We start from the raw sequence: 23,304 nt of genomic DNA, 5'->3' as shown, positions 1-23,304 counted from the left end.
TGGAAAGCCCCAGGGGAGGACGCCAAAGCAGGAGCAAACCTCTCCACCCCGTTAATTCCCCTTCCCACCCCGTTAATTCCCCTTCCCACCCCGTTAATTCCCCTTCCCACCCGTTTCCCTGTCTTGCCTCCAGGTCAGGGCTTTCATTGCTGATTTTTCCAATGTCTTCTCCATCCTGCTCTTCTGTGGAGTCGATGCCTGTTTCGGACTGGACACCCCCAAACTCCACATCCCCAGTATCATCAAGGTTCGGCCTCCCCTCTCCCACACTCCTTTTCCAGCTCCTCGCCAGGATTTTTTGGGAATATCGCAGCTCCAGGCAGTTTCTTAAAAGCTACTTTGTCTTTTCTAACAATGCTCTAATTCTGTGACTTTCTTTCCTCTCTCTTTTTGTTGTTTTTCCTCCTTTTTCTTCCTCCCTTTTTTATGGTTTTCCCTCCCATTTTTATTGTTTTCTCTCTCCTTTTTATTGGTTTTCTTCCTTTTTTTGGTTGGTTTTCCTCCTTTTTTTTTTATTTTTCTCCTTTTTCTGTTTTCTCTCACTATTTTGTCATTTTCCCTCCCTTTTCTGCCGTTTTCCTCACTTTTTATTTTGTTTTCCCTCCCTTTTTTATTGTTTTTCCTCCTTTTAAAATTGCTTTTCCTCTTTCCCCCCCTCCTTTTTTGCTGTTTTTCTTCCCTTTTTATTCTTTCCCGTCTCTTTTTTATTTTTCTTCCTTTTTTTTGTTTTCCCTCCCTTTTTTTATGTCTTCCCCCCTTTTTTGTTTTCCCCCCCTTTTTTTTTGTTTCCCCCCCTTTTTTGTTGTTTCCCCCCCTTTTTTTTTTGTTTTCTCTCCCTTTTTTGCCGTTTCCTCTCCCTTTTCTCCCTCTCTCTCCCCTCTCTCCCGGCAGCTCCGTAAGCTCATTAGCGATTTCTCTATCTTTATGTCCATACTAATGTTTGTGGGGCTGGATGTGCTTTTCGGACTCAACACCCCAAAGCTCCAAGTGCCTACCGACTTCAAGGTAAAACCAAAATATTCCATCAAACCCCATTCCGGAAGGATTTCTCCTCCCCCCTTCAGGGCTGATGTGGGATTCCAGTGAGGACTTGGGGGCGGTTTGGGTGCCAGATTTAGGGACGGATGGGGGACGGGGTGATGGGGTTGTCGCCGAACGCCAACCCTTGGGTTTTCCCAATCCCTGCCCCGTTCCCGAGGTTCCGACTCCGCTGTCTCCCACAGCCCACCCGCGTGGACCGGGGCTGGTTCGTGTTCCCGTTCGGGAAGAACCCGTGGTGGGTGTACCTGGCCAGCGCCCTGCCCGCCCTGCTCGTCACCATCCTCATCTTCATGGACCAGCAGATCACGGCCGTCATCGTCAACAGGAAGGAGCACAAGCTGCGGGTGAGCCCCCCCGGGATCCCCCACAGCACCCAGGGCATCCCCCACAGCACCCAGGGCACCCCGGGATCCCCCACAGCACCCAGGGCATCCCCCCACAGCACCCAGGGGATCCCCCACAGCACCCCGGGATCCCCCCACAGCACCCAGGGCACCCCGGGATCCTCCACAGCACCCAGGGCATCCCCCACAGCGCCCAGGGCATCCCCCACAGCACCCAGGGGATCCCCCCACAGCACCCAGGGCACCCCCCACAGCACCCAGGGCACCCCGGCATCCCCCACAGCACCCAGGGCATCCCCCACAGCACCCAGGGGATCCCCCCACAGCACCCAGGGCATCCCCCACAGCACCCAGGGCACCCCGGGATCCCCCACAGCGCCCAGGGCATCCCCCACAGCACCCAGGGCATCCCCCACAGCACCCAGGGCACCCCGGGATCCCCCACAGCACCCTGCTGTGGCGTGGGCTTGGGGGCTTGCCCTGGCTCTGGCAGGGGCTCCCCCTGGGCAAGCTGAGGGTTTGGGGTGCTGGAGCACCTGGGGGGTGAAGTTCTGTGGGTAACGGGGTACAGGGGGGTGATGCAGGGTGCCCCACGTCCGTGTGGGGTGAATTAGGGTGATATGGGGTGCACTGGGGTGACGCAGGGTGCCCCACATCCATGTGGGGTGCAGCAGGGTGACACAGGGTGGTCTGGGACGATGTGGGGTGATGCAGGGTGCCCCACGTCTGTGTGGGGTGAATTAGGGTGATATGGGGTGCACTGGGGTGACGCAGGGTGCCCCACATCCATGTGGGGTGCAGCAGGGTGACACAGGGTGGTCTGGGACGATGTGGGGTGATGCAGGGTGCCCCACGTCTGTGTGGGGTGAATTAGGGTGATATGGGGTGCACTGGGGCGATGCAGGGTGCCCCACATCCATGTGGGGTGAATTAGGGTGATATGGGGTGCACTGTGGTGATGCAGGGTGCCCCATGTCCGTGTGGGGTGCAGCAGGGTGATATGGGGTGCACTGTGGTGATGCAGGGTGCCCCATGTCCGTGTGGGGTGACACAGGGTGGCACTGGGTGCTCCAAGGCCGTTCGGGGGACATCAAGGCCCTGCCAGAGGGGACCCCGCGGGTTCTGGGCTGGGGGTGGCCGCGGGCAGAGCCCCCCCTGACCCCCTGTGCTGTGTTGCAGAAGGCAGCCGGGTACCACCTGGACCTCTTCTGGGTGGGCATCCTGATGGCCGTGTGCTCCTTCATGGGGCTGCCCTGGTACGTGGCCGCCACCGTCATCTCCATCGCCCACATCGACAGCCTCAAGATGGAGACCGAGACCAGCGCCCCGGGGGAGCAGCCCCAGTTCCTGGGGGTCAGGTCAGGGGGGGCTAAGCTGGGTCTGAGCAGTGTCCCGGAGCCAGAGGGACATCCCTGTCCTGGGGGGATGAGGGACAGCACGGCCGGACGAGGGAGGGGATGGCCCCGCTCTGCTCTGGGCCGGGGCGGCCTCACCTCAAATATCGTGAGCGGTTTTGGGGTGACACGGTGTGAGCGGGACACGGAATTTGGGGTGACACGGTGTGAGCAGGACACGGAATTGCTGGAGAGGGTCTGAAGGAGGGACCTGGGGATGGGGAAGGGTCACTCGAGGAGTGGCTGAGGGCGCTTGGAACGTTCAGCTGCAGAAACTGAGGGACACCCATTGAGCTCTGCAGCTTCCTCCCTGAGAGGCAGCTCCGATCCCTGCTCCGTGGGACAGGGACAGAGCCAGGGAGCGGCTGGAGCTGGGCCAGGGAGGGTCAGGATGGATTTTGGGAAAGGCTCTTCCTCCAGAGGGTGCTGGGCACTGCCCAGGCTGCCCAGGGAATGGGCACTGCCCCGAGGCTGCTCCAGGAGCGTTTGGATTTTGGGGTGTCTGTGCAGGGAGAGGGGCTGGATCAATGATCCCAGTGGATCAATCCCCTTCCCACTCGTGATTCCGTGGTTCCTCGGGGTGGCTGATCCTGCTTCCATCCCCGTTCCAGGGAGCAGAGGGTGACCGGCATCATCGTCTTCGTGCTGACGGGGATTTCGGTTTTCCTGGCTCCCATCCTGAAGGTAAAACATTCCCGTTCCCCCCTTCCCCGCCGAGATCCGGGGATACGGCAGTAAAAAAGCCAGATTCTGCCCCATCCTCGTGACCTCCAGCGCTGGTCCCTGTCCCTGGGAAGGAGCTGCTGCCTTCCCTGAGGTCAGGGCTGCGGTTTCTCCCTGTTCCCAGTACATTCCCATGCCGGTGCTCTACGGGGTCTTCCTCTACATGGGCGTGGCGTCGCTGAACGGCATCCAGGTGAGTGCCCTTCCTCCTCCTCCTCCTCCTCCTCACTGGCCAGGGACTGGCCCACACTGGCTCAAAAAGGAGGATTTGTACTCCAAAATCTCCGCACATGTGATGGCAGATACCCCAAACCCTCTGAGAAACACCAAAAAGCCCCAAATTCCCCCGGTTTTGGGGACCAAAAGAGGCTTTTCCAGGGCAGACTGTGGGATTGGGTTGAGGATCAATCCCGGGCCTTCCTCCCTCAGCAGTTTTGGGATCGCTTCAAGCTCTTCCTCCATTTTGGGACTAAAAGCGGGTTTTTCTGTGGGGTGGATCTGAGGATTAACTCCGACCTTCCCCCCCTGGCAGTTTTGGGATCGCTGCAAGCTCTTCCTGATGCCGGCCAAGCACCAGCCTGACTACGTGTTCCTGCGGCACGTCCCGCTGCGCCGCATCCACCTCTTCACCCTGGTGCAGATCGTCTGCCTGGCCGTGCTCTGGATCCTCAAATCCACCGTGGCCGCCATCATCTTCCCCGTCATGGTAATCCCATCCTCGCTCCAAAGGGTTTTTTTGGGATTTGATGGAATTTTTGGTGTGGTCCCACCGTGGCTGCCATCACGGTAATCCCATCCTCATTCCACAGGGTTTTTTTGGGATTTAATGGAATTTTTGGCGTGGTCCCACTGTGGCTGCCATCATGGTAATCCCATCCTCGTTGGGAAGGGGTTTTTTTGGGATTTGATGGAATTTTTGGCGTGGTCCCACCGTGGCCGCCATCACGGTAATCCCATCCTCATTCCACAGGGTTTTTCTGGGATTTAATGGAATTTTTGGCGTGGTCCCACCGTAGCCACCATCATCTTTCCCAGCATGGAAATTCCATCCTCGTTGGGAAGGGGTTTTTTTGGGATTTGAGGATGATTTGGTGCGGTCCCACTGTGGCCGCCATCATCTTCCCCGTCAAGATAATCCCATCCTCATTCCAAAGGGTTTTTTTGGGGTTTAAGGGATCTTTGGCATGGTCCCACCGTGGCCACCATCATCTTCCCCATCAAGGTAATCCCATCTGCGCTCCAAAGGGTTTTTTTGGGATTTAATGGAATTTTTGGCATGGTCCTACCGTGGCCACCATCATCTTCCCCATCATGGAAATTCCATCCTTGCTGGGAAGGGTTTTTTTTGGGGTTTAAGGGGTTTTTGGCTTGGTGGTCACCAGGTCTTGGGTTGAGCGACGCTCTTGGACCTCTCCCCTGTCAGATCTTGGCCCTGATCCTGGTGAGGAGGCTCCTGGATTTCGTCTTCTCCCAACATGACCTGGCCTGGATCGACAACATCATCCCCGAGAAGGAGAAGAAGAAGGAGGATGACAAAAAGAAGAAGAAAAAAGGCAACAAAGGCGACAGCAGCAGCGACGAGGAGGTGGGCGCGGGGTCACCGGGGGGCTCCTGAGGACAGCGGGGACATCCCAGAGCTGGGGAGGGAAAATTCCCACTGCAACCTGCGGGTTTGGGATGAAAGCCTTTGATCCCTGGAGCTGTTCGGCTGCACGGACAGAACCGGCTGAGCGAGGAGCTCAGGGGCTGGCAGGAGGCTCTGAGGAATGTCCCGAAAGCTGGAAAATCACGGCAAAAAAAAAGAAATCCTCAGGGAGAAGAGGCCAAACGCCCCGGTTTAGGGCACGGCATCCATCGCTCAAAGCCTCGTTACCCAAACCCCTGCCCCAGGATTTGGGAAGAGGAAGGCAAAGCCTCCTCCTCCACCTCCTCCTCTGGAGGTTTCGGGTCCCTGTGGGTGCTCCAGGCGCTCTCAGAGCCCCCCAGGCGCTGCCTTCACCAGGAATTTCCCCGTTTCTTCCCCAGTTCCCACCTCCCTCAGTCATTAAGATCCCCATGGAGCCCCTGCCAGCGCAGCCCCGAAACGGGGGCCCCCATTGCCTGAGCCGTAAGTAACGAGCCCAGGAGCCTCTCCCGCGTCCCCTGCTGCTTCCTAATCCCTCCCGTGGGCTCCGCTCGGCACTAACCCCGCTGGGACACGCAACCCGGATCCCTCCTGCCTCACCAGGATCAGGGAAAAACCCAGGCGGGGAGAGGCGCAAGAGTGGGAGCTGCCAGAGCACCTCTCATCCCAAGGCCTGGGGATCGCCAAGATTTCCTTAAATCTCAAAAGAAAAAATCCGGGAATCTCCTGGGTTTTGTCGCCTCCGAGCTGGTGCTGATGGGGCTTTGTGAAAAATATCTGCGTTTGGGATCATTTGGAGCCCCCAAAAGCCACTTGTGTTGGAGTTACCCGCCTGGGAAAGAGCAGATTTGGCTCCACCTCCACCAAAACTCCGCGGGATAAATTTGGGGACAGTTTGTTCCAGGCTGCATCACGAGCTCGGTTTAACTCCTCTGCTCTGCGCTCACACCGCTGCCGGCAGGGCCTTTCCTCTCAAATCACCCCCAAAACCAGCGATTCCCAGATTTCCTCCTCCTCCGCCGCCCGCGGGACCTGCTGGCAGCTGGGAGCGGGGGACCAGGGGGCTTTTTGGGGTCACCTGGGGAGTGTTTCACCTCCGTGTCCCCCCAGGAGAGAGGGCCTCCACCTGGAGCTTTGCGTTCTGACTCCTCCCCGAACGGTTCGGACATGGATCGCAGGTAACGGGCCCCCAGCGGGCTCCCCCTCCCTGTCCCCATCCCTGGGGGAGAATTTTGGGATCCCCGGCTGATCCTCCCGGCGGAGCTCCGCCCCTGAGCGATTCCCACCTATCCAAGCAGATTGTGGCAGCATTGCTCTGGATTTGGGGTGGTTTTGGGGTCCCCACCGTGGGGTTGTTGGGAGCTGCACCAGAGGGTTTGGGGCTATGAAACTGCTGAGGGACAGCCACAGGGATTTTTCAGACTGGGACGCCTCCAAATCCTGAAATTTTGGGATTATCCTCCGCAAATTCTGCGGGTTGACGGCAAAACACCGGATTTTCGTTCATTTCTCGGAGGTAGCCCGGAATAAAACCCAAAACTTTTCCAAAGGGCGTTGAAAGGATGATCTAAAGAGGAAGCCTTTAAAGGAAAGCTTCCAGGGGCCCAGTGCGGGGATGTGCACACGCGAGGCAGGATTTCCACAATGTTTATGAGTAATTAACGAGTATCTCTAACAAATATTGTCCAATTAGGGGAGCAGCGGCTGGGTGGGGAATTTCCCCCGAGTTCTGCCTCACTGGAGTTGTTCCAATGGGGCTTCTTTGCCTTCTGAGTTCTGGTGGAGAACAAAATATCCTCGTCAGGCTTCTTCAGAATAAACGTAATTCTAATCAGCATTAGAAGGGTTAACTTATTATCCCAAAATCGGAGAGAAAGGGTGGGGAAAAATACCAAAAATATACCCATGGATTAAGAGTCTAGAAAAGAACATGAATATATGAAAAATATACATGAATAATATATAAATAGGGGAAAAATAGAGGGAAAATAGAGGACAATATAGGGAAAATAATATTGGGAAAATATAGGGAAAACATATGAAAAATATAGGGAAAATATAGGAAAAAGGGAAAATAATATTGGGAAAATATAGGGAAATATATTAAAATATATGAAAAATATAGGGAAAATAATATTGGGAAAATATACGGAAAATATATTAAAAATATAGGGAAACTATATTAAAAATATAGGGAAAATATAGGGAAAATAATATTGGGAAAATATATGGAAAATATAGGGAAAATATATTAAAATATAGGGAAAATATATTGAAATAGAGGGAAAATATGGGAAAAATATTGGGAAGATAGGGAAAATATATGAAAAATATAGGGGAAATATAGGGAAAGTATTGGGGAAATAATAGGGAAAATATAGGGAAAATAATATAGGGAAAACACATGAAAAATATATGGGGAAAAAAAAGATATAAAAATAGACAAAAAAGATATATAAAAAAATCGATGGAAAATATAGGAAGAATACATGAAAAAAAGATACAAAAAAAGCTCCAAATCTTCGGCCATCAGCATCACCCGGAGCGTCTCCCCGGGGCGGGTTCGGGGTGGGGGCACCACCCCTGGCTGCTCACCCCCTCTCCCCTCCTGCCCCCCAGTATCACCCTTCACCTGAAGATCTCGTGCCCGTCGTCTCCCGCCTTTAACTACTCCCGAAACCCCATCTGTGCCGTGCCCCAGGTGAAGATCGAGATGGAGTCGGACTACGAGGACACCGACACGGAGAAGGCTCCTCGGGACATGGGCAGTGAGACCACGCTATAGCCCGGCCCGCCCCCGCCTCTCTCGATTTTATATATATATATATATATATCGATATCGCCATATTCATATATATATATAAAGGAAATCGGGCGTGTTCTTCTCTGCCGGGCGCAGGAGGCCCCGGGGGTCCCGTGCTCCGGTAGATTTTGGGGTCACGCGCTGTGGAATTCCCTCCCTTCCCGCTGGGTGAAGGCATCGCCGCTGGCGGCGAAACGGGGCCGCAAAGGCGGAATTGGTGATTTTGGCCCCGTCTCGGAGCTGCGGGAGCAGCCGGGATGTGCCGATGGAAACATCCTGGGGCGCTTTTGGGGTGGGAGGAGGAGGTTTGCGCGGCTGAGAGGGATGGGGAGAGCTGTTCCCTGTTCCCAAATCCCTGGAATCACCACGCGGCTCCTGGGGAGCCCCGCTCTGCGGAGGGAATGGGGTGACGGCGGGGAGGATGTGTGGGACAAAAGCGGCTGCTCCAAAGCGTGCTGGGGCATCCAGGAGTGGGACCCGGCTCTGCTGGGATGGGGAGGAGGAGGAGGAGGGGGAGGAGGAAGAAGAATCTGGGTTGGGGATGAGGAGGAGGAAGCACCTGGGGTGGGGACGAAGAGGAGGAGGCAGCTGGGATGGGGATGAAGGAGAAGAAGGCTCCTGGGATGAGGAGAAGGCAGCTGGGATAGGGATGAAGAGGAGGAGGCGGCTCCTGGGATAGGGATGAAGAGGAGGAGGCTCCTGGGATGAGGAGAAGGCAGCTGGCATGGGGATGAAGAGGAGGAGGAAGCACGGCAGGATGGAGAGGAGCCGGTGCCCGGGGAGGGAAGGGATGGAGGAGGAGCAGCTCAGGGTGTTTTGCCACTTGAGGGCAACAAAGGGCGACAACAGCCGGGCCCTGGAGAGAGCGAGTGGGCAGGGAATGGGAATGGGAATGGTTTCTGCAGGGGATGGGAATGGTTTCTGAGGGAATCAGGAATGGTTCCTGAGAGGATGGGAATGGTTCCTGCAGGGAATGGTTCCTGCAGGGAATTGGGAATGGTTTCTGCAGGGGATGGGAATGGTTCCTGCAGGGGATAGGAACGGTTCCTGAGGGGATGGGAATGGTTTCTGAGGGAATCAGGAACGGTTTCTGATGGAATCCAGGGTGGATTCCGCAGGGAAATGGGAACGGCGGCTGCAGCGAAGCCGTTCGGTTGCCCATCCCCCCATCCTCCCCGCTCCCTCTCCCCGGCTCGGGAACAGCCCCATCCCTCCCTCCAGCCCTCCTCTCCCCGGAGGAATCCCGGGATCCTCTCTCGCTCTGCTGCCCAGCCCGTGCTGGGGGCTCCACTCCCACTCCAGCTCCTCGCTCCCGGTCATTCCCACCTGGCTCAGCAGCAGTGGGAGCAGGAGGGGAGAGCAGCCCCTGCCCCCTGCACTGCCAGGCTCGTCCAGCAGCTCCCTCGCCCTGTCCAGCGGCATTTTGGGGTCCACAGGGGGCTCTTCCCACCCGGGAAAGGAAGGGAAGGGAGCAGGTCGGGACCCAGGCAGGCTCCCACCACTTTTTTTCCAGCAGTGCCGAGGCTTTAAAGGATTTTTGTCCACCCACGGCCCAGGCCCAGCCGTGGTTTAGAAACCCTGGTCCGAGCACCCCTCACACCCAGCTCTTTTTCTCATTTTGCCTGGATGAATCCTTCATTTTTTTTTTCTTCCCTCTATTCCCAACCTCCCAGAGCCCCCAGACCCTTCCCACGAGCAGAACCGACCTGCCCGACACTCACACCAGCAGCACTGGGGTTCTTCTGGGACACCAGTCACACACTGGGACACCAGTTAAACACCAACTGGGACACCAGTCACACACTGGGACACCAGTCAAACACCAACTGGGACACCAGTCACACACCGACTGGGACACCAGTTAAACACTGCAACTGGGACACCAGTTAAACACCGACTGGGATACCAGTCACACACTGACTGGGACACCAGGTAAATACTGCACTGGGACACCAGTCACACACTGGGACACCAGTTAAACACCGACTGGGACACGTCACACACCACGACTGGGACACCAGTTAAACACCGCAACTGGGACACCAATCCCACACTGGGACACCAGTTAAACACCAACTGGGACACCAGTCCCACACCGACTAGGACACCAGTCCCATACTGGGACACCAGTTAAACACTGACTAGGACACCAGTCCCACAGATACTGGGACACCAGTCACATACTGGGACTCCAATCCCACACATACTGGGACTCCAGTCCCACAGCGTGCCCATTCCGCCCCCTGGCACGGACAGCTCCCTGTAAATACTCAGATCCGACACACGCTTGGAGGCAGTTTCCTATTTAGAGCAGATTTTTGTTCTGGTTCAGGTGCAGCTCCTGGGGACTCGTGGTGAGAGCAATGACCCAGCCTTGCCCTGGCACGGTTAAATGCTGCCAGGAGCGCCCCGAACTCGAGGGCACCGTGTCTCCTTCTGTAGCTTTCTGTAGCCACCCCGTGGTAGCTGAGTGTGGTCCAGGTCGGCTTTCGCATTTGCATCGAGCAGGTTTCATTCGCTGGCTCCAGCAGCTCTGCTTCCCAGGCTTTGTGGGCTCTGGGAGCTGGGCCGTAGGGCAGAGCTGAAGCCACTCCAGGCTGCTTTTCGGGCTCAGTTTGTCCCTTTCTGGCGAGGTTTCCCATGAGGTTTTGGGGTTTTTTTGTACAAGCAAAGCGCAGCAGTCTCAGCTCGGCCGCCTCCAGCACGGCACCACTTGAACCATTTTGTATTTCTCGGTGATACAACCCAATAAAAACCTCGTTTCCATGATTCCCAGCTCTCTGTGTCTTTCTGGGGCGGATCCAGGAATCCCAACTTTCCCTCCCCACGGGATTTTGGCAGGAGAGGGTCAACACTGGGGGTGCAGCACCAGCGGCACCTCCAGCCCTTTTAGAACCCTAAAAATGAGGAAAAAACCTCCGAGATCATCAAGTCTGGCATGAAAACAAAGCTCTCCTGCTCTGGGAAAGGTGGGATCAGTCATTCCAGGGAGGGGAGAGTCCAAGATTCACCTCACTGCCCTCGGATAATCCTGCAGGGACGTTTTTCCCGAGGTTCATGTTCACAGGATAAAAACAAACAAACTCCTTTATCCTCACCCAGATTTAGCTGGAATCACTCAGGAAGCTGGACAGGCGTTGGCCAGGCAGGAAAGGATGAGATTTGTCCTCTTTCCAGCCCAGGTGGAGCAGTTTTGTCTCTCTGGGTGGGAGCCAGACCCTGCCCTGCTCAGCAAAGGGTAAGAGGCAGCTCCCAAAGGCTGGACAAACAAAACCCCTTGCTCCTTTCCAGGACTGAAACCATTGCTCAGCAATAATTCCAGGGCACAAAGATGATTTATTTTTTGTCTTCTCACACTTTATTTAGCCAGCCCACACTACACACTAAGCACTCACACTTTACAACACAGTGCAGGACACCTCCCCCAGGCCCTGTGTGGGCATCAAACGCCCCCCTCCCTCCCCCAGGTGTTCTTTGGTTAGGAAAAAAAGGCTTTTAAAAAAATTCACCATGCAAAGAGCAAAAAAAACCCCAGCCCAGCTGCACACTAGAACTTGTTACACCAGCCCTGCCCCTGCCAGGGCCTGCTCAGGCCCAGCACACAAATATGGCTTCAATTCTTCAACTGGTTTTTTTTCTTCAAGTAATTCTTCTACAGAAGAGCTTAAACTAAACATCCAGCACGGAGGAGGAACTCGGGAACGCCAGGAGCTGGGATTGTGAGAACAGAACCATCGAGGCCATCGCTGCGCATCCCACGGGATTGCTGGGATTCCCGGCATCCCGAGCAGGAGCGGGGCTGCCTCGGGAGGAGTGTGGATACTCCCAGCTCTGCACGAGCTTCCAATAAATACCTGTGACCTCCGGGCAGGGAAAGAGCCCCGCATGCCAGACAATAAATAAAAATATTGCATTTTCTATCGGCCTGTTCAGGAGTCAGTCTGGAATGTTGAAAGGCAGAGGCCCTCGTTAGGCCCAGCTCTGAGGGGCCCTCCTTAGGCCCAGCTCTGAAGGGCCCTCCTTAGGCCCAGCTCTGAAGGGCCCTCCTTAGGCAGGGAGAGCCTCGAGCTCTTTGGGTTTCAGCAGCTTCTTGGCAGCGATGATGGTGTTTTTCATCAGCATGGCCACGGTCATGGGCCCCACGCCGCCGGGCACCGGCGTGATGTAACTCGCCTTCTTCCTCACCCCTGAGGGGAAAAGCGCAGCTTAAGGGCAAGGCAAGGCTTTCCAGCCTAAAGCCACGCAGGTTCTGGCAGGATTAATGCTTTAGGAACAGGGTCCAGGTGTTTATTCCCTGTTGGCCAAGGGGGCATGGCCCAGTCTGTCCTGCATGGGTGTGAAAGCGGCTTAACTGCGAAGGCTGAGGTGGGGAAAAGCACCGAGCCAGGCCTAAAAGCACCAAGCAAGGCCTGCAAGCACAAGGGTCCAAAAGAGCAAAAAGCCGGGCCTAAAAGCGCCAAAAAGCCGGGCCCAGAAGCACAAAGGTCTGAAAGCACAAAAAAGCTGGGCCCAAAAGTGCCAAAAAGTCAGGCCTAAAAGTGAGGCTGAAAAGCACAAAAAGCCAGGCCTGGGAGCCACAAAAAGCTGGGCCTAACAGCACCAAGCCAGGCCTAAAAGCACAAAGATCTGAAAGCGCCAGAAAGCTGGGCTTGAAAGCACCAAGGCCTAAAAGCACCAAAAGCCAGGCCTAGAAGGACCAGAAAGCCAGGTCCAAAAGTGCCAAAAAGCCAGGTCTAGAAGCATCAAAATCCCGGCCTAGAAGCACTAAGGCTTCAAAGCACCAAGGCCTAAAAGCACCAAAAAGCTGGGCCTGAAAGCACTAAGGCTTGAAAGCACTACAAGCCAGGCCTAAAAGCTGATTTCCAGCACAAAAACGCCAAACCCAAGAGCAGAGTTCAGAGCCCCAAGTGCGGAGGCTCCGGAGGCTCCTCTGGAGCACCCCATGGAATATCCCAGGATACGCCCCGGGACGCGGATGCACCGGAAGAACTGAGCTCAGCCTCCGTCCAGGCCTCTGGCCCCTCTCCCCAGCCCCCTCAGAAGCCGATCCAGAGCCTTTCCCTACCTTCAAAATCCACGTCCCCAACCAGCCTGGGCTTGGCAGTGACGGGATCCTGCACCCTCGTGATCCCCACGTCGATCACGGCGGCTCCTTCCTTGATCATGTCGGCTGTGATCAGGTTGGGGATGCCTGGAAAAGCACAACCACCCCGCTCAGTGGTGCCCTGATCCCCCTCACCCCGCGTTCCCAGCATCTTCCAACCCACCTGCGCCTTCCTGCCTCCCTAAACAATGGGATTCAAGAATCTTACGGGTTTTTTTCCCCAACCTAAACCATCCTAAGAAATGCAATCCTAACCCCAGAGGCACAACTGGCGTTCACTGCAGGTGTTTCAAATTGCAAGAGGGGAAGTTTAGGTGGGATTTTTGGAAGGAATCTTTCCCTGGGAGGGTGGGAGGCCCTGGGCAGAGCAGCTGTGGCTGCCCGGGGAGCCCTGCAAGTATCCAAGGCCAGGCCTGGAAACCCTGATGTGGTGGAAAGGATGATCCTTAAGGTCCTTGCAGCCTGAACCGCTCTGTGATTTCTGTTTTCTGCCAGAGCTGCTCCCTGATAACCTCAGGGCACAGAGCAGGAATCCTCCCCCCGGGAGCTCTGGCAGAGCAGGCAGCACCACACCCCCCCTCCACGGGGAAACCTTCCAACATTTGAGCTCCGCGGCTCTTCGGTGCCCATCTTCCAGCTGCCCCGAGGCACGAGGCAGTGCCCAAACCCATCCCAGCCGGGCACGGCTCTGGCTGTGCCAGGAAGGGCTGGCAGCAGCTCCCTGGGGCTCACCCAGCCTGTGAGGGTGGGGTGAGCGTCTGCTTCTGGCAGATATCGGGGGATCCACTCCCAGCCCGCCTTTATCTCCCTTTGCTCCGCTCACGCTTCCCCCGTCACTCCCACCCCGAGCCTGGAGCAGCGCCCGGCTCCGAGGGGATCCTGGTGCCCTGCAGGTGCCTCGGGAGCAGAGGCCACTTTTTGGGACCTTTTATTTCCCCTCCTCCCCACATAAACCCAGGCCCGATGGACAATAGAGGCTGTTGTTGTCCAGCTGCGTGGCAGGGCAGGCACAAAGGGTGTCAGGGACACCAGGCTGGGGGCGGGCACTGCTGGGTTCTGCAGGGCTCCATCCTTGGCTCCTCGGCATCCTCACCAAGGACCTGGGCTCAGGAGCGGGAGGAGCACTGGGTGTGCTGGTGACGCTGAGCTGGGAGCAGCTCTGGGCTGCCCAGAGGGCAGAGAGGCCCTCAGAGAGACCTGGGCAGGGCAGGGAGGGACAATCCCCAAACCTGTGGAGTTTAACCAGGGAAGGGCCGGATTCTGCCCCGGGGATGGGCACCCCTGGCTGGGTGGGTGGGCTCTGTGTGACAGGGACAGCACCCAGGGAACAGCCAGAGCTGGGCCAGGACAGGCTCAGGCTGGATTTTGGGAAAGGTTCTTCCCCCAGAGGGTGCCGGGCACTGCCCCGAGGCTGCTCCAGGAGCGTTTGGACAGCGCTGCCAGGGATGCCCAGGGTGGGATGATTTTGGGGTGTCAGTGCAGGGCCAGGGGTTGGGTCAGGGATCCCAGTGGGTCCCTCTCACCCAAACACATTCCCTGATTCTCCATTCCTGCTGAGGATGGCATCAGCTGCTCCCTGCCAGGTGCTGCTTCCCACTCCAAAGGCAGAGCCCCAAACCGGGAACACCAAAAACGCGGCTCCGCCACAGGAGAACCCAGCTCCAAGAGCCCCTCGCCTGCCGCCCCGAGAGCCCAGACCCTCCCAGAGGTCTGCCAGAGGACATTCCACGCCCAGCATTCCCAGCAGGATCACCCTGAGCCCTGCTGGGGCCCCCCTCACCTGCGGCTGCCACCACGATGTCCGCACGGATCGTGTGCTGCTTCAGCTGCTCCTTGGGCGTGTAGCGGTGCGAGATCGTCACCGTGGCGTCACCTGTGGTGACAAGGGCCGGGGACTCACACACAGCACCCAAACCCAGCCAGCATCTTCCCCTTCAAGGCCAGCCCTGAGTCCATCAGGAACGTCAGGGAACGGCCCCTGGAGGGAGAGGGAGGGATTTGGGGTGGAACGGGGCAAGGAACTGCTGAAGGGTGCTCAGGGGGGACCTCCTGGCTCTCCACAGGATGACAGGAGAGGGCAGCCAGGGCAGGGACAGAACAAGATAAAAAAGCCTCGAGCTGTGCCAGGGGAAGTTCGGGTTGGATATCGGGAAAAAATTTATCACGGAAAGGTCGTAAAGCACTGGAAGAGGCTGCCCAGGGAAATGGCGGAGCGCCCATCCCAGAGGTGTTCAAACCACGTATGGATGCGGCACTTGAGGCCGGGAGCTGGTGGTGACCCTGGCTGAGGACCTGATGACCTCGGAGACCTTTTCCAACCTGAGCAACCCCGTGATTCCAGGACCGTGTGCAGGATTATGCCACCCTGGGCCAGCTCCCTGACCAAGGAGTGGCTGGGAGCGCTTTAGGAGGCTAAAGAGGAGAGCTGTGAGGTTCCTCCCTGAGGCCACCCCGCTCCTACCTCCGGGCCGCTCGTGGCTGCCGTCGGTGTGGAGCAGCATCGCGATCGGCATCCCCACGTTCTTGGACCTGCCTGCCACCACCACGTTCCTGCCCAGCGTTGGGATTCCTGCAGGGGACAAATCACAGAATCACAGCCTGTCCTGAGCTGGGAAGAACCCACTGGGATCCCTGACCCAACCCCTGGCCCTGCACTGACACCCCAAAATCATCCCACCCTGGGCATCCCTGGCAGCGCTGTCCAAACGCTCCTGGAGCAGCCTCGGGGCAGTGCCCGGCACCCTCTGGGGGAAGAACCTTTCCCAAAATCCAGCCTGAGCCTGTCCTGGCCCAGCTCTGGCCGTTCCCTGGGTGCTGTCCCTGTCACACAGAGCCCACCCACCCAGCCAGGGGTGCCCATCCCCGGGGCAGAATCCGGCCCTTCCCTGGTTAAACTCCACAGGTTTGGGGATTGTCCCTCCCTGCCCTGCCCAGGTCTCTCTGAGGGCCTCTCTGCCCTCTGGGCAGCCCAGAGCTGCTCCCAGCTCAGCGTCACCAGCACACCCAGTGCTCCTCCCACTCCTGAGCCCAGGCCCTTGGTGAGGATGCCGAGGAGCCCAGGGCCGAGGATGGAGCCCTGCAGAACCCAGCAGGTGCCACCGCAGTCCCTGATACCCTTTGTGCTGACCCACGAGCTCCCCCATCACACAACAAACTTCTCCAGCTGGGAACCCTTAAAGCCGAGCTGGAATTATGCTGGGAATCAGCCAAATGCTGCAGCAGCAGCAGCTCTCACCTGTTCTCTTGATGATCTCCCAGACGCCCCAGGGCGTGGCAGGAAGCATGGAGTACTGGTCCAGGCACATGCGGCCCACGTTGATCACGTGGAAGCCGTCGACGTCCTTGTCCGGGCTCACGGCGTTGCAGACCTTGCGCTCGTCGATGTGCTCTGGGAGAGGGCAGCGAGCGCTCAGGGAGCAGCCCTGAGCCCGGGCTGTGCTGCCAGCCACGCTCGGCAGCTCTGGCCCTGAGCTGGAACTGGGACCCCAAACTGGAGCTCTGACCCCAGGTCCTGAGCTGCAATTGGGACCCCAAACTGGAGCTCTGACCCCAGGTCCTGAGCTGCAATTGGGACCCCAAACTGGAGCTCTGACCCTGAGCCCTGAGCTGGAACTGGGACCCCAAACTGGAGCTCTGACCCCAGGTCCTGAGCTGCAATTGGGACCCCAAACTGGAGCTCTGACCCTGAGCCCTGAGCTGCAATTGGGACCCCAAACTGGAGCTCTGACCCCGAGCCCTGAGCTGCAATTGGGACCCCAAACTGGAGCTCTGACCCTGAGCCCTGAGCTGGAACTGGGACCCCAAACTGGAGCTCTGACCCCGAGCCCTGAGCTGCAATTGGGACCCCAAACTGGAGCTCTGACCCCGAGCCCTGAGCTGCAATTGGGACCCCAAACTGGAGCTCTGACCCCGAGCCCTGAGCTGCAATTGGGACCCCAAACTGGAGCTCTGACCCCGAGCCCTGAGCTGGAACTGGGACCCCAAACTGGAGCTCTGACCCCGAGCCCTGAGCTGCAATTGGGACCCCAAACTGGAGCTCTGACCCCGAGCCCTGAGCTGCAATTGGGACCCCAAACTGGAGCTCTGACCCCGAGCCCTGAGCTGCAATTGGGACCCCAAACTGGAGCTCTGACCCCGAGCCCTGAGCTGCAATTGCAACCTTGAGCCCTGAGCTGGAATTGTGACCCTGAGCCAGAGTTATAACCCCGAGCTTTGACCCCAAGTCTTAAGCTGGAACTGTGACCCCGAGCCCCAGGCTGGAATTGCGACCCTGAGCTGGAATTTTGATCCCAAGCCCGGACCCAGAGCCCTGTCAGAGCTCTGGGGGCCTGAAGCTGCCCAGCACTCCCAGTTGCACGCTGCCAGCTCCCAGCACGGGGCACTGGAAGCGCTCTGCAACCACAGCCCTGCTCACACCAAGGGTATTTTTAGGCAGCCCCAAGGCCACCGCCCGGCTCGGGAAGTTGATACTCCCAGCACAGGAATAGATTCCCTGACCCCCAGGGACTGAGCTGCTGCAGGCAGCTGGTGCTGAGGAGCAGGATCAGGGCAGGATCCCCCCCGTGCTGCCCTACACCACTCAGGGCAATCCTTGGAAGCTTTGTGGCAATGGAAGAGGAGGGAACTGAGCCGCTCACCAGGCAGGGGAAGCTGCACCAGCAGCCCGTCCACGGCTGCGTCGTTGTTGAGTTTTCCAATCAAATCCAGCAACTCCTCCTCGGTGATGGAAGCCGGCCTGAGGATGGTCTCGCTGCTGATCCCTGGAATTGCCGAAGCCACGGCATCAGTGAGGCACAAAAGGGCAACTTCCCCGGATTTCGTGGATTTAAGCTGGCCTGGCTCGGTGCCTGGCCAAAGCTGGGCGGTGCCCGCTGAGGATGGCAGGGTTTGTGCAGCTTCCAGGCTGGAGAAGCCTTCACAGGTGCTGGGATTTGGTATTGAGGACAATTATACGGGGCTGGTGGCCTGGGAAAGGGTGTTTGGGACCTTCCCAGGGCAGGGAGAAACCCAAGCAAAGCGTCCTACCGTGAAAACAAAACCACACAGCCTGAGAGCCCCCTGGACACACTAAAAAAGGGATGTTTGCCTAAAAATCTCAGCTCCAAAAGCAGCAGAACCCAAGTTAAAATGACACCAATTATTGCCCCAACCCCGAGCAGGACCTTGGATTGCGAGACGGGCGGGAGTCAGAGGGCAGCGAGGCTGCTGAACAGGGGCTGTGTCGCAGGCAGCCGAGGAAAGGAGGCCAAAAATCCCCTCCTGTGCCTTTTCCGGCTCTGGGAAAGCTGAAAAACCCCAACCACAGAGCTTGGGTTGCCCTGAAGGAGCCAACGGATCACATTTATCCACCACACCCCGGTCCAACCGGGCAGCCACAAGAAGCCAAACTCCAGGGGAAGGCGGAAGGGTGGGTGGATGCATCCCAAAAAGCTTCCAGTATCGAGGATTCCCAACCAACCTGCACTTTTTTGGGACGGGAACACCAGACTTACCCACGTCAGCCGCCGCTTTGGTTTTGTTGAGGACGTAGGAGTGGCTGGCCGGGTTCTCCCCCACCAGCACCACGCTCAGGTGGGGCCTCTTGTTCCCCGCCGCCACCCACTGCTGCACCTCGTGCCGCGCTTCCTGCCGGATCTGCCGGGCCAGCTTCCGCCCCGAGATCACCACGGCGTCCCCCCTGCACCAGGGAAAGTGTCACCACAGCCTCAGGGCCACCAGCTCCCAGCCAGGGCAGGATGGAGCAGGAAAACCGGGAGGAAAAGGCTCCTTCCCTCGAGCTCTGCGGGGGCCTTTGGCACCTCCGTGCTGCTTCACCTCAAGCAGCGCCTTTCAGGCTCGTTTACAGCTTCAAAGCTGGGGCCAAAATCAGAATATCCCGAGCTGGAAGGGACCCAGAGGGATCATCCATCCTGGCACTACATCCCAAAATCCCACCCTGGGCATCCCTGGCAGTGCCAGGATCCTGGAGCTCCTGGAGCTCTGGCAGCCTCCGGGCCGTGTCCATTCCCTGGGCAGCCTGGGCAGTGCCCAGCAGCCTCTGGGGGAGGAAAATCCCAAAAATCCAGCCTAAATCCCCCTGACCACGAGGTCACTTTTTTCCCAAGAAAAAATAAGGAATACTGTTCTCTTTTCTCCACGGGTGTCACTCGTGTGGGGCACGTTTTGAGCTGGGGTACTCTGCGTTCCCATCTTTAGGGAGGCCGTGCCCTGGGAAGGCACAGCAGCTTCCCTACAGAGGGCTGGCACCAGGCACAGCCGACTCCAGAGCAGTTTCTCCAGGTCTGTTCAGTGATCCCGGCAGGAGCAGCACAGGAGGCTCCGAGGGCTGTTCCCACTGATCCTCATCCCCCACAGATTCCTTGGCAAGGCCGTGGGGCCACCCAGCACAGCCCTTCTCCCCCATCCCCTGCTGCATCATCACCACCACAGTCGGCTCTCCAGGCTGCTGGAGTCGAGCCCTGTCCAAGCAGCTCCTTGCACTGATTTCCAGGCCAAACAGGGACTGGGAATATCCAGTCACATTCCAGGCTGCAGTGAGCTGAGAGGCCACAGCTGCTGACCCCACAGGTGGGGTTTTGGGGTGTCTGTGCAGGGCCAGGGGCTGGACCAATGATCCCAGTGGGTCCCTTCCCACTCTGGACATTCTATGATTTAAGCCTGGCCTTGCTGCAAGGTCTCATGCCCAGCACTTGCTGGCCTGATTCTCCTCACCTCCAAGCAAGAGCAGGCAGATGTTCCCCACAGCATTCCTGGGGCCTTCCCAAATCGCTGGAACCTGCCCATTTCTGGAGCAATTCCCAGCCAAAGTGCATCACAACTCCAAAACCTACTCCACCTGCCCCAGGAATCCAGAGACAGCTGACCCACAGCGCAGTTTCCAACCCTCCCTGCTCCACCCCAGCCAAGCTCGATTGCTGCACTTTCTCCTCAAAAATGCATCAGCTGCCTCTGGATGCATCTTCTCCTACCCGGATCCTGCATTCAGTCCAACAGCGCTCTTTTCTGACCTTCTCTAGCTACAATCCCGAGCTCCAGGGACAGCTGGAATGATGGAAAACCACCCCGAGGACTGCTCCAAAACTCACCGGGACCTTCCCCCGAGACTGGGCTGCTCCCAGAGAGAGGGAGAAGCACCAGAGCCTCTCAGGCAGGCAAAGAATGAGCTCAGAACCCCGTTTGGAGCAGGGTGGGATGCTCGGGGGTCTCTGCCTGGAGAGTGCTCAGGGTGCTCTCTGTCCCTGTCACCCCAGGGAATGCTCGGGGGTCTCTGCCTGGAGAGTGCTCAGGGTGCTCTCTGACCGTGTGCCCCCGTGCCCAAGGAGCGCCTGGGAGTGCTCTCTGTCCCTGTCATGCCAGGGGATGATCGAGAAGCGGGGGTGGTCTCCGTCCTTCTCTGCTCCTCTCACCCCCCGGTCCCTCTGTGCCCAGGGCAGCCCCGCACTCCCACGCAAGGCGGCCGCGGGATTTCATCAGCCTGCAGCGCTCGGCGCGGCCGCTGGGGGCCCGCCCGCTCACCCCGGAGCCGTGAGGGCAAAACGGGCCGCGACCCCGGCCCGGGGGGCGACCGAACCGGCCTGGGCCGCTCCCTCCACAGCCCTCAGCGCGCCGGCACCGGGCGGAGCGGGGCGGGCGCTGCTCCCACCTCCCTCCCAACCACCCCAACACACCCTCCCGGTGTCCCGGGCCGTACCGGGCGGCGCTGAGGTGCAGGCGGCGGTCGCGGGGCTCCAGCGCGGCGCGGCTGAGGGCGCGGAGGGGCCGGAGCGCGGCGGCCATGGCGCGATGGGCACCTGAGGGGCGGCAGGAACAGCGCTGAGGGAAGCGCCGCTCCTGCCCTTTATATACCACCGGTAAGCCCCGCCCCCTCCCTGGCGGCAGCCAATGGGGTCGAGTGCCAAAAATGATTCATTCGGGTTCGCACCTCTCGGCACCTTCGCGGCTCCGGGGGTCGCGACAGAGCCGCTGCTCCTGACCTGAAAACCGAGTTTATGACCCGGGAGCGACCGCGGCAGCTGCAAACGGGGTAAAAAAATAATACAAACACCGTCAGGTTGGTTGTTTTGGGTAGTGGGTGCCGCCTCCCGCAGCGGGCACAAGTGAGCGTGGGCGAGAGGCTGGACACGACCCCAAAGGTGGCCTGGGCTGACCCCCAGCATGGGCAGCGGCTCCGGGGGGATTCTGCCTCTCGGTCCCCACCTGCAGCGCTGCCCCCAGCCCTGGGATCCCAGCGGGAGCGCGTGGAGCTGCTGGAGAGAGTCCAGAGGAGGCCACGGAGCTGCTCCAGGGCTGGAGCCCCTCTGGAGCCGGGCTTGGAAAAGGTGGTGATCTTCGTGCTGCCCCGAGGGCGAATCCTGCAGCCGGAGGGAGAGAAGAGGGAGCCGGGGCCATCCCGTGTCTCGTGTTGGGAACGAGGATCCTGCGGCGTTTGGGGTCTCTCTCAGCTCCAGGGGGGTGCTGGGCTCTGGCAGGTCGATACCCAGCCGTTATCCGCCTCCTTTCTCTACCTGCGGCCACCCTGTTTGCCAATAAACAGTCAAGGCATTTGATGTGATTTTTGCCAATTTTACTTTGTTTTTAACTTTGGTGGGCTGTGGATGGTGTCCGAACTCTTCCGATTTGGCCCCTCGTTGCCTTGGCGGAGTTCCGCCCCTCTCCGTCGGTGTCCGCCGTCCTCATCCCGGGGGATGCTCCGTCGCTGTCCGCCGTCCTCAGCCTCGGGGGATGCTCCGTCGGCATTCGCCGTCCTCAGCCTCGGGGGATGCTCCGTCGGCATTCGCCGTCCTCAGCCTCGGGGGATGCTCCGTCGGCGTCCGCCGTCCTCAGCCTCGGGGGATGCTCCGTCGGCGTCCGCCGTCCTCAGCCTCGGGGGATGCTCCGTCGGCGTCCGCCGTCCTCAGCCTCGGGGGATGCTCCGTCGGCGTCCGCCGTCCTCAGCCTCGGGGGATGCTCCGTCGGCGTCCGCCGTCCTCAGCCTCGGGGGATGCTCCGTCGGTGTCCGCCGTCCTCAGCCTCGGGGGATGCTCCGTCGGTGTCCGCCGTCCTCACCCCGGGGGATGCTCCGTCGGTGTCCGCCGTCCTCAACCTCGGGGGATGCTCCGTCGGTGTCCGCCGTCCTCAGCCTCGGGGGATGCTCCGTCGCTGTCCGCCGCCCGTTGCCCCCGGGGGATGCTCTGTCAGGTCAGTCATCCTCACCCCGGGGGATGCTCCGTCGGTGTCCGCCGTCCTCACCCCGGGGGACGCTCCGTCGGTATCCGCCGTCCTCAACCTCGGGGGATGCTCCGTCGGTGTCCGCCGTCCTCACCCCGGGGATGCTCCGTCGGTGTCCGCCGTCCTCACCCCGGGGATGCTCCGTCGGTGTCCGCCGTCCTCAGCCTCAGGGGATGCTCCGTCGCTGTCCGCCGCCCGTTGCCCCCGGGGGATGCTCTGTCAGGTCCGTCATCCTCACCCCGGGGGATGCTCCGTCGGTGTCCGCCGTCCTCACCCCGGGGGACGCTCCGTCGGTATCCGCCGTCCTCAACCTCGGGGGATGCTCCGGCCGGTGTCCGCCGTCCTCACCCCGGGGATGCTCCGTCGGTGTCCGCCGTCCTCACCCCGGGGATGCTCCGTCGGTGTCCATCCCTCCGCATCCCGCCGCGCCCCCATAGCTCCGCTGCGCTTCTCTCACCGCCTCCGGCCGCACCCCTTTTATAGTCCCGCCAAGCCCCGCCCTCTCTGTGCCAGCCAATGGGAGCTCGGTGACGTTTTGGGGGTGGAGGAGCAGTCTGTCTCCGCCCTGTGTGATATCACAATGAGGGGGCGGAGCCAGGAGAAGCAAGCGGCCTGATTGGTGCGGACGGGGTTTCCCGCGCCAATTGGGCCCGGCGGCGCTGATTGGTTGGTTCGAGGTTGAGGGTGGGGCAAAGCCCGGCAACGGGCGTGGCTGACGTGCGGGGGTCCCGGCCCCGTTCCGGGGGTACCCGGGCCCACGGGGAGGGGTCTCTGAGGATCCCGGCCCCAATTCCGGGGGTGTCCGGGCCCACGGGGAGGGGTCTCTGGGGGTCCCGGACCCGTTCCGGGGGTACCCGGGCTCATTCCGAGTCCCAGCCCCCCGTGACCGGGAGGCGGGGCCACGCCTCCTTAGTGAGATTCCCCGCCCCTTCCCGAGCTCTCGCGAGAGTTGGCGGCGCGGGCGGGGCCGGTCCCGCCAGGAGCCGCCGCCGCCGCCGCCGCCGCCGCCGCCGCTCCCTCAGCGCAGCCCGGCCCGGCCCGGCCCCGCTCCCCTCAGCCCTTTC

At 59.3% G+C, this 23,304-nt stretch overlaps 2 protein-coding genes and 1 long non-coding RNA gene across 9 annotated transcripts in view; 2 read left to right on the top strand and 1 right to left on the bottom strand.

Moving 5' to 3' along the window:
- The window catches only part of SLC4A5 (solute carrier family 4 member 5), a 31,641-nt gene extending 23,652 nt beyond the window's left edge, over positions 1–7,989 (top strand). For 2 of the 6 annotated variants that reach the window (XM_032092158.1, XM_032092163.1), the window contains 9 exons: positions 892–1,005; positions 1,224–1,385; positions 2,565–2,743; positions 3,391–3,463; positions 3,627–3,695; positions 4,035–4,208; positions 4,926–5,087; positions 6,237–6,304; positions 7,746–7,989. In XM_032092158.1, the coding sequence (XP_031948049.1) occupies positions 892–1,005; positions 1,224–1,385; positions 2,565–2,743; positions 3,391–3,463; positions 3,627–3,695; positions 4,035–4,208; positions 4,926–5,087; positions 6,237–6,304; positions 7,746–7,911 (1,167 nt within the window). In that variant the 3' untranslated portion in view covers positions 7,912–7,989. Of the gene's footprint in view, positions 1–133; positions 248–891; positions 1,006–1,223; positions 1,386–2,564; positions 2,744–3,390; positions 3,464–3,626; positions 3,696–4,034; positions 4,209–4,925; positions 5,088–5,527; positions 5,610–6,236; positions 6,305–7,745 lie in introns of all 6 variants that reach the window. The other 4 variants (XM_032092159.1, XM_032092164.1, XM_032092161.1 and 1 more) reach the window with 3 other exon arrangements.
- A 681-nt stretch (positions 7,990–8,670) lies between these two features.
- Positions 8,671–9,914, top strand: LOC116435666. Its single transcript, XR_004236814.1, has 3 exons — positions 8,671–8,824; positions 8,900–8,905; positions 8,939–9,914. It is a non-coding gene; the product is annotated as an uncharacterized LOC116435666 (long non-coding RNA).
- A 1,347-nt stretch (positions 9,915–11,261) lies between these two features.
- On the bottom strand, positions 11,262–20,824 carry MTHFD2 (methylenetetrahydrofolate dehydrogenase (NADP+ dependent) 2, methenyltetrahydrofolate cyclohydrolase). Of its 2 annotated transcripts, XM_032092118.1 has the most exons (10): positions 20,724–20,824; positions 18,526–18,710; positions 17,671–17,793; positions 16,269–16,421; positions 15,495–15,602; positions 14,814–14,906; positions 12,995–13,120; positions 11,976–12,116; positions 11,733–11,923; positions 11,262–11,696 (listed from the first exon to the last, which is right to left on the bottom strand). In XM_032092118.1, the coding sequence occupies exons 1-8, from the start codon at positions 20,807–20,809 to the stop codon at positions 11,977–11,979; spliced, it is 1,014 nt and encodes a 337-aa protein (XP_031948009.1). In that variant the 5' UTR covers positions 20,810–20,824; the 3' UTR covers positions 11,262–11,696; positions 11,733–11,923; position 11,976. The 2 variants fall into 2 exon arrangements, with proteins under 2 accessions (XP_031948009.1, XP_031948008.1); XM_032092117.1 differs by having other exon boundaries at positions 11,733–12,116.
- Between the last annotated feature and the right edge of the window lie 2,480 nt (positions 20,825–23,304).

The sequence above is a fragment of the Corvus moneduloides genome, chromosome 27 (assembly GCF_009650955.1).
Source record: "Corvus moneduloides isolate bCorMon1 chromosome 27, bCorMon1.pri, whole genome shotgun sequence".
In the NCBI taxonomy this organism is placed as follows: domain Eukaryota; kingdom Metazoa; phylum Chordata; class Aves; order Passeriformes; family Corvidae; genus Corvus; species Corvus moneduloides.
The sequence above is the reverse complement of the archived record's forward strand: the minus strand, read 5'-3'. Positions and strand labels throughout refer to the sequence as shown.

What these genes read in the sequence shown, in the direction of transcription:
- MTHFD2 (XM_032092117.1), bottom strand. Translation starts at nt 20,809, where the DNA reads ATGGCCGCCGCGCTCCGGCCCCTCCGCGCCCTCAGCCGCGCCGCGCTG. An exon ending in CTGCACCTCAGCGCCGCCCG is followed by an intron (nt 18,711 to 20,723) that starts GTACGGCCCGGG and finishes TCCCTGGTGCAG; the next exon opens with GGGGGACGCCGTGGTGATCT. An exon ending in GGTGCAGCTTCCCCTGCCTG is followed by an intron (nt 16,422 to 17,670) that starts GTGAGCGGCTCA and finishes GCCCTCTCCCAG; the next exon opens with AGCACATCGACGAGCGCAAG.